This window comes from Camellia sinensis, chromosome 11 (genome assembly GCF_055761805.1).
Source record: "Camellia sinensis isolate YWXY chromosome 11, ASM5576180v1, whole genome shotgun sequence".
NCBI lineage: Eukaryota > Viridiplantae > Streptophyta > Magnoliopsida > Ericales > Theaceae > Camellia > Camellia sinensis.
Genome location: NC_138971.1, coordinates 112,161,669 through 112,171,186, shown reverse-complemented (window position 1 = coordinate 112,171,186; position 9,518 = coordinate 112,161,669). Strand labels below are relative to the sequence as shown.

At 37.4% G+C, this 9,518-nt stretch overlaps 1 protein-coding gene across 1 annotated transcript; it reads right to left on the bottom strand.

The window, feature by feature from the left end:
* Positions 1–1,300: 1,300 nt before the first annotated feature.
* Positions 1,301–1,918, bottom strand: LOC145802560 (uncharacterized). Its single transcript, XM_082895288.1, has one exon. The coding sequence runs from the start codon at positions 1,916–1,918 to the stop codon at positions 1,301–1,303; it is 618 nt and encodes a 205-aa protein (XP_082751414.1).
* Between the last annotated feature and the right edge of the window lie 7,600 nt (positions 1,919–9,518).

The following is a 9,518-nucleotide window of genomic DNA, read 5'->3' as shown; positions in this document are numbered from 1 at the left end:
AATGCAAGAAAATGAAAATGTGCCAAATTCACCTTCTAGGGAAAGATGAACTTTTTAATTTACAAACTTCCTTTTGTTCACCCTCACGTTTAGGAAAAGTGTTCTTAGTCCTTAGTTTGAAAACTTAGAATGGTATTTTTGAGTTATTTACAAGTATGTGTGGTGGAAAGTGGTTATTTCACTAGTTTGCTCACTTTTAACGACAATCACTCTTCCTTTGATCAAACACCACTAGAATTTGACTATAATGGAATTGTTGGGATGGTTTTGATATATGGAAAGATGGTATATCGGTGTGTATAGAAAATGGAAGTTTTTGGCTCAAAGCGTAGACAACTCTTAAAGTTTTTTTTTTCTCTTCTCTTAATTTTGGCTCAAAGCTTAGACAACTCTCTTCTAACAGTCTGATCACCTCCATATAGGCAATGCAAGTGTGCTTAGTCAACATAAATGATGAGAGACAAGGTGAGAGACAAGGATCATGGGGGTGAAAAGGATGAAGACTTTGAGGTGCATTGGATGCTCCTTTATTGGAAGAGACAAAAATCATTTGACAATGGAGGCAGAGTAGATATACATCTCGTTCATGCATATAGCACAAATATCTGAAATGGCATGTCCCAATGCATTAAACAAGAATTCTGCTGAAACTATCCTTTTTTTGGACAAAATAGCCTGCCAGCCATTTAATTGGCTAGCCGGCTACTATTCATGCAATATTTGGCCGTCCAGCCAATTAATTGACCGGCCGACTACTATTCATGCCCAGTGGCATGATTTGATGCACTATTCACTGACATTTTTTTTAAGGAAATGCAGGGTTTTTCAACAGAATTATTGAACCTATGCATAAAAGGAATATTTTGAAAAAAGAAAGTTTTGAACAGGACTAAAACACTTGGCCAAGATAGGTTTAAGATTGGGAATGAAACACAAATTATATCTTTCTTACTGAGGATATTGTGAGAAACACATTCTTGTTTTCATCATCGGGTAGTCAAAAGAAATCTCTCAAGTCTTAAGGCCAGTCAAAATGGGGTGTTTATAGTATAAGAACAATAAGAGTCTCATTAGCTATTTCAGGCACTGAGTTACTTTGGAAGCAAAATTTTATAAATTCACACACAAATTTACCAATAATACTCCAATAGTTTTGGTAAAAGATTGCTAGAATATCATCTTTCCCTGGAGCTTTAAAGGCCCCAATATCTTTAATAGCTTGGTGGATTTCAAGGTGGAATGTTGGTCTCAAGAAACCATCATTCTCTTCTCTAGAGAATTTGATCAGTGTGATATTCTTCTAATGATCTAAGTGTTGGATATCCTCCTTACTGAAGAGGCTTCTAAAATACTTAATGATAATATTCTTAACCCCATTAGTATCAATTATCCAATTACCATCTTCATCTTTCAGAGCATTGATTTTGAGTCTTCTTTTTTTGTTTATGGTGGAAATGTGAAAGTATCTATTGTTTTTGTCCCCAGGTGTGATAAATTTCGATATCGATATGTGGAACCAAAGAATTTCCTCTTGAAATAGAGTTTCATTATAATCTTTTATAAGTTCTTTTTCAAGGGTGAGAAGACTGTGTGTGAATTTCTCAACAAGTGTTTTTTGGGTGCCTTCAATTCTAGCAAGGAGTCTCATTTTCCGTTTGAAAATAAATCCAAATATCTTTTTGCTCCAATTAGTAACTCTAATTGTAAAATTAGCAATAACATGAAGCAAATTATCATTCATAGATATCCAAGAAGATTTAATAACATCAATAAAGCTAGGATGAGACATCCAAGCATCTTCAAATCTAAAAGGCCTGATTAGGGGGTTCAGATGATGCATACCTTGGGTGTAGACCACAAAAGGGGAGTGGTTTGAATAAGTTCTAGGGAGAACTTTGACAGTGGCTTTAGGAAACATGGTTCGCCATTCCGCATTTCACGTTGCCCTGTCAAGTCTCTCTATAGTATTTTCTAGTCCTTGCCTGTTGTTTGTCCAAGTCATACGAGGTCCAGAACTTCCTAAGTCAATAAGGTTGTAGTTGTTTACTCGATCGAGGAACTTCCGGGTCTTTCTGGTGTTCTGAGAAGGTGAGAAACTCCTTCTTTCACTCTGATTAGCATAGTCATTAAAATCCCTAACAACCAGCCAAGATTTGTCCATATTTTTTGCCATATCTTCCAAGTCCTTCCACAGTTGATCTCGGAGCACAGGGTTAGGGCTAGCATAGACAACAGCCAGGACCCAATCCCTGTAGTCCTTGTGGACTGTTACATGAATGGCTTTTGGGCTGACAGTGGAAGCTCTAACATTCACAAGATTAGTATCCCAGATTATCTATATGCCACCCACTCTTCCCACAAGGTCGATAATGAATGAGGTAGTAAAGCCCAACGTATTGAAAAAGTTGCTCATCTTGCTATAGAACACTTTAGTTTCCATGAGTATTAGAATCTCAGGTTTGTGAACATTGATGATTTCCACAAGATTGCGCTTACAAGTATTATTGTCAGCTCTGCGACAATTCTAAACCAATATTCGTAACAAATCCATAGAAGGGAAGGAAAGGGATTTGTTAGTTGCAAGATCTGTAATGATATACTGCGCCTGTTTGGCAGAGCTTAATTACAGCTTATTTCAGCTTTCAGCTTAATTTAAGCTATTTTGATGTGTTTAGTTTAGCTTATAGCTTATAGCTTATAGCTTATAGCTTTTTGGAAGTCAGAAATCAGCTTATTCTTTGAGTAGGGCAGGAAATGCTTTAAGAATAAGCTGAAAATCAGCTTAAGCTGAAAGTTATAAGCTATAAGCTGTTGAGACATAAGCTATAAGCACTTTCCCACAGCTCTACCAAACAGGGCCACTGGAATCTCCAATGATCATCCTCCACTGACCGGAGCGAAGCCATCTGAATCAAGTGGTGAAGATGAGTTGGATTGTCCCCCCAACTTCGCTCGATTGTCAAGCGCACTTACTTTATCCACCAGATGAAAGCGACTAGGTGAAGAGCTTATGTCCCTGGTATTAACAACATCCCCACTAAGCTAGATTGCCTTAGATGTTCCTCGCCTTCTTTCCTCTGATCTTCTGGTTTCGGTTCTCCACCTTTCTCCGTCATTATGCTCTCCTAGGTTTAGGGGTTTATTTTTTTTTACTTAGGAGGTCTTTAGAGATGGGGCTTATGAGTGGGTTTGTAGTAGATGTAGTGGAGTATGTTTGCTACGGGTTAGTTTCAACCATGGCAGAGCCTTCTTGTCTTGTTGAAGTTTCCAAAGCACAGATCATATCAATCACTCTATGCTTTTTCTACTCCTCTCTATTGCACACCTTGTAACGTACCCGGGGGTACCAGTGCGCGTTAAACAGTTTGGACCCTCAATTTCTTTGATCTAGTCTCATGAGTGCAATGTGAAACATAGGCGAGAGTCCAGATTTGGCAACTTTATAGAAAATCCATTTTATTACAAAATTATTATCACAAATGGAATGCGTCATCAGATTTCAGAGTCGCCACCTCATATTTATTTTGAAAACATTAGGAAACTCGTGACTCGTGCCAAGGCCACTATTCATCGTAACCAAGGATGCTTGGCTTGGAACCTTAGGTATGAAGGGGAAAGGTCATTAATTGAGCACCCCCGCTCACCCGATCAATAGATCAGCATTTACTAAACCATGATATAAATTTTATTTTCTTTATATGTTCATGTTCTGATTATTTAATAAATCCTAAAATTTACTATGTGAAACATACAAGTATAGACTATGACATTCATTTTAGAACAATTTGATTTCATGTATTTTGAAAGAGTTTTCAAGATGTACAACCCAAATAAATTGAGTTTACAAACATGAAAAATCAACATCATTCCAAATTAAGCAGCACAACCTCCATCCACTGACATTCATACAGTTATATCAAGTAAGCAAATAGCCACATGGTAGGATGCTTAAACATAATAAGAAAAACACACACAAGCGGGATGCTAGAGCATAAAAACTTACATATTTAACGATGTCCCGCGACCAGCTACAAAACAAAGTTAGTAAAACATGCATAATCTTATATACAAAATCCAACTAAGGATTCGGCCTCTAAGATATGACATGTGAATCATCTCAAAGACATAAGGTAGCGTACATAATCACATAGGAATTGATTAAATCCACAAATGTAAACTTAGTCGAATCAAGAGGCATTTAACATGGATGCAAAGCATGGATATAATGAAAAACAAAATATGATGCATATTCACAAATAAAGAAAGCAAGTAAAAGAACGGGACAGAAAGAAGCGAAGCGGAGAATTATTTCAACATTTTAAATGTTAGAAATCCGAGGGAGATGAATAAAAATTACACAAAAAAAAAAAACCTCACAAACACTCAAAATAAAATAAACATAAGAAAATAGCATCTTTAAGCACCTCAAAGACCATCAGAGGTTGATCTTCTCAACGTCGGAAGGCTGCCCGGTTTTGCCTAGAGGTTGTGGGTACAATCATGAAGGTTGCGAGCGCGATAATGTACTTTTAGGTGGCTACCCAGCCAACTAACGGGCTAGGTAGCTCGATAGGCTCGGCCAAACTCTGTTTTCTTAGATTTCCACAACAAAAACAAAACTAAAAACAATATATATGGGAATCTTAACTCATCACTTTCAATTAGATTACAACAATATATAATATTACAAGAAATCAAAGTAAAAGGAAAAATAAGTAAGAAATGTAATGGGTTTAATATGACGTCCGACTGAACCCAACTCAATTTTATTATCTTATGCTGCTTTTAGTCCAATTTTATTATCCTTTTTTATTACATTTCCATTCTTTAATCATTTTGTCCAAAAGTGATAATTACATCCACTAATGAAGAGGAGCGTCAAACAAGAAGTTTGCATGAGAGAGATGTAATGCCCTGGTAATGAACCTCCGAAGAAATTAAACCATTCAGTATGGAAGGTTTTTTTCTCATGCTTAAAACAGAACTAAAAAAACAATATATATGGGACTCTCAACTTACCACTTTCAATTAGATTACAACAATATATAATATAACAAGAAATCAAAGCAAAAGAGCAAAATAAGTAAGAAATGCAAGAAAATGAAATAAATTGAAATTTCACCTCTTCAAGAAAGGATGAACTTCATGATTTCCAAACTTCCTTTTAATCCCCTCAAGTATATGAATTATGTTCTCAATCCCCAATTTGAAAGCTTGGAATTCTTGCTAGAATGATGGCTTAGAGGTGTATGTGGTAAAAAGTGATTATCTCTATTGTTTTTATTCACTTTTACCAACACCCACCCTTCCTCTTGATCAAAGCCACTGAAATTCAAGTATTTCAGAATTTTTGGAGCAGCTTTAGGTGTAGAAAAGATGGAATTTCAGTTTGTATGGAAGATATGGGGTGTATATGGAAGATAGGAATGTTTTTAACTCAAAAACTCAACTTTTCTCTCTTTTTTCACTCTTTTCTCTAGCTCAAATGTTCTCTCCTTTCTCTATCCTCTTGTTCCTGTTAACAATCTGATGTATATATATATAGGCTAAGCAAGTAGAGAAATGGTGGAAGACAAAAGGAAAATAATTGAGCTAATGGGAGACAAAAATGGAGCATTATCTCTAATGGATCAAGCATTAGATAACAGAGGTTGAGTGTATATGCATTTGGTGATGAATATATCAGAAAATGGGTCAATGAGGTGTCCCAACCGAACCAAAAAAAAAAAAAAAAAAAGGGTCTTTTGTTGTTTTGGGTCGGGTCAACAAAATCTGTTCTTAAGCTCAACTTCAAATGGGCATATCTCCCTTATCCAGACTCGCTTTTAGGTGATTCTTGGGTCTAAATTGAAGCCCCAGAAGTCTACTTTCCAATGGTGGTGTCATCACATCTAAATTCCAAGTGTACATAGAGATATGCCTAATTTAGTGAAATCTATTCATTTCCTTCTTAACGATTTGATACTCATCCTTTTCCTAAACTAGTTTTCTTCCATCCCTCCTATTTCCTTCAACTCTAAACCTATAAAGAATATGTTCTAAAATATTTTTCAAAGAGTTTACCTCCCTTCCATTTATTTCCACTTTGTTCGAAAAGTGCAATATTTTAATTGAAATGGAAGCCTCGGAACATCGTAGAAACATTTGGAAAAATATTATGAAAAGAATGTTTTAAGGTCTAAAATAGTGTAGCCAAAAATGTGTGAAGGCTGGGATTAAAGCTCAAATTCTATCTCTCTTCTGAAGATTTTGTGAGAAACACATTCTGATTGTCATCATCAAGTAATCAACCGAAAGCGCCCAAGTCTTAGCGTTGGTCAAAATAGGGTGTCCACAGTTGCCCCTCTTTGACAAAGCCCGAAGACGACCCTTTTGACAAGGCCGCAAGACTTGGGCAAACAAACAAGATGTAATGCAAGTGGTTAAACCTGAAGGTTGCCTACGTATCCCATTGCAAGGAATCAAACCAGCGTAGTTCAGGGGCAAGATGCTAATGCTATGCAGGAAGATTTTTGAAAAACTTACGATCATGCAATGAGCACTGTGATAACATGAATGAAAAGCTTAAATCAAAACAAAAAGCAAGCCATGTCACACACGGCAAGAAGTAAACGAATAATGAGACTGTGCAACCAATCAAAAACATCTCATCGTGTTGCATACGAAAAGAGAGGAAAGACCTCAACCAATAGAAATCAACAAGCTAACGCGTCTCACGTGAAAGGAGGAAAGGTGCTGTGAACAATAGGCGCACCTAATGTTTTTAACCGAGTGAAACAATAACCTAACGTGTCTCACGCAAAAAGAGGAAAGATGGTGTGAACAACAGCACACCTGATATTTTTAATCGAGTAAACCAACAACCCAATGCATCTCACGCGAAATGAGGAAAGATGGTGCGAACAATAAGCGCACCTGATGTTTTCAACCGAGTAAATCAACAACCCGACATGTCTCACACAAAAGGAGGAAAGATGGTGTGAACAATAGGCGCACCTGATGTTTTTAACCAAGTGAAACAACAACCTGCCACATCCCACACGAAAAATGGAAAGATGGTGTGAACACCAGGCGCACTTGATGTTTTTAACCGAGTTACTAAACAACCTAACGCATCTCATGCGAAAGAAGGAAATATGGTGTAAACACCAGGTGCACCTAATGTTTTTAACCGAGTAAATAGACAACCTAACGCATCTCACGCGAAAGGAGGAAAGATGGCGTGAACACCAGGCGCACCTAATGTTTTTAACCAAGTAAATCAACAACCTAACGTTTCACAAGCGAAAGGAGGAAATGGTGAACAAATCCAAACGTGTCTCACGTGAGAGAAGAAAGGTGAACTTACCAATAGACGTACCTAACCGTTTCCTATGGGAGGGGGAAAGATTTTAACCGGGTAAACATCACATCCTAAAACGTTTCTCATGAAAGGAGCGAAGGTAAATTTGAAGTCCAAACATGTCTCACGCGAGTGGAAGAAGGTATAGTAGAATGATTTCTCTCTTCTTCTTTTTTTCTTTTGTTTTCAAAAATAAAAATTATTATTATTATATATATATATATATTTTTTTTTTTGCATAAATACCAAATATCGTATAAATATACACATATGTATACAGACACACACAACAAAGCTATATACATATACGGAGACACACACATATGTATATATATATGAACAAAAACACATGTACACTATACACATATTCATATACAGACAAAATACATACAGATATGTACATACGGTATGCATATACACATTCGGGGAATTTTCCGTTACTGACAAGAAATATTCCGTTTGCTGATGTCATCATATGCAAAACACACAAAAATAAGGGAAAAAACATAAATGCGTTGATATGGGGGTTCAAACCCCCAATCTCAAGCTCAGCCTCACAATCCTTAACCGTTGAACCAGACCACCTAGCCAAGCCACTCTAGTGACAAAATATTCAAACAAATATATATATATATATATATATATATATAATACCTAGGTATACAATACATGTGCACATAAAACCAAAACACAAAAAAGAAACACTCTCTACTATGGGGGTTCAAACCTCTAACCTCAGGCTCAGCCTTTCAATCCTTAACTGTCGAACCAGACCACCTAACCAAGCCACTCTTGTGAGAAAACATTCAAACAAATATATATATATATATATATATAATACAATACATATACACATATGCATGCAACTCTCTCGCCTCTCCTGTTTTTATCTCTCTCTCCCTTTGAATGTCGCGCCTGACACGCGGCTTTGAATTTTGCGTCAGCCGGCCAACAAAGCTAGACCCTTATCGATTTTTTTTTTTTTTTTGTAGCGATTGCCTCGGCTCTCTCTCCCTTTACGCCTTCTTCTCTTCTGTCTTCTTCTTCTCTTCCGTCTTCTTCTTAATCACTGCTATAGAGAGATTGAGCAGAGGAAAAAGGCTGTCAAAACTCAGTCTGCTCTCTGCTATTACTCTGCAACTCTTTTCTTTTACACCCCTCTCCTCTAACACATGGCCTCGTCCCATCCCCTCACTCTTTTTCTAGACCTTAATGATCCCATAAGCTCCCTTGGATAGAGTACCCCTGCTCCTACTCTTCTTAACTTTGCTACGCTGTCAGTTGAGCAAATAATAGCAGCTCAATTTAACATTGAAGCCAACCATTACACGCTAAATTCCTGTATGGAGACAGTGGTTGCGGTCTCCAATTTGTCTCATCGATTGCAAAACAAGACAAGTGAGGTATACCGATTAAACGCCCAACTTTGTCTACTCCAACGCAAGTACAAGGATGCATGAGTAGAGATTAGCGCACTGAAGGCAGAGAATAAAGAGATGAAACGGCACGCCACCTCCATGGCCCGATTCGGAGTTCCGTCGTACTCTGTCTTTGACGGTCAGCGGGGAGTCAACTCTCTCGTCAATTTTATAAGCACTGAGGTAGGGTCTACAAGGATCTCTCAAGACAAAATCAAGATGAAGAGATCGGCGAGAGAGTCAAGTAAGTGAGGTCAGCGTGTGGCCTTCATCAGAAAAGAAAACAAATCTCTCTCTCTTTTTTTTTTTGGTTGTATATATGCTTGAACAAATTTCATCGGGGTTAATCCATGGCATTAGTAAAACGAGTTTGTTCTGCAAATCTGGATGGCATGAAATGCATAACACTGAGCATAAAAATCATTTTGTTTTGAATTTTGAGCTTGAAAATGGCAGCATTTTAATGAATTCTGAACTGAATATTGAGCCTATCACTAATCAAAACACCAAATACAACTCAATGAAAGGAAAGCAAACCAAAAACCATCCCAAATGCACCCCTTTATGCTTCCCAGAATAAAATGGACGCAAAAGAGAGCAACACCGCTTGACTGCCCGATGGAAAAGCATCGCCAGCAACAACGAGCAAAAACCATCCCAAACGCACCCTTTTATGCTTGCCAAAATAAAATGGACACAAAACATCACCGGTCGACCACTCGATGGAAAAGCATTGCCGATGACAACTACTGTGCCTT

Bases quoted from the DNA above. Each gene is read 5' to 3' on its own strand.
- LOC145802560 (XM_082895288.1), bottom strand. From the start codon at position 1,918: ATGTTTCCTAAAGCCACTGTCAAAGTTCTCCCTAGAACTTATTCAAAC.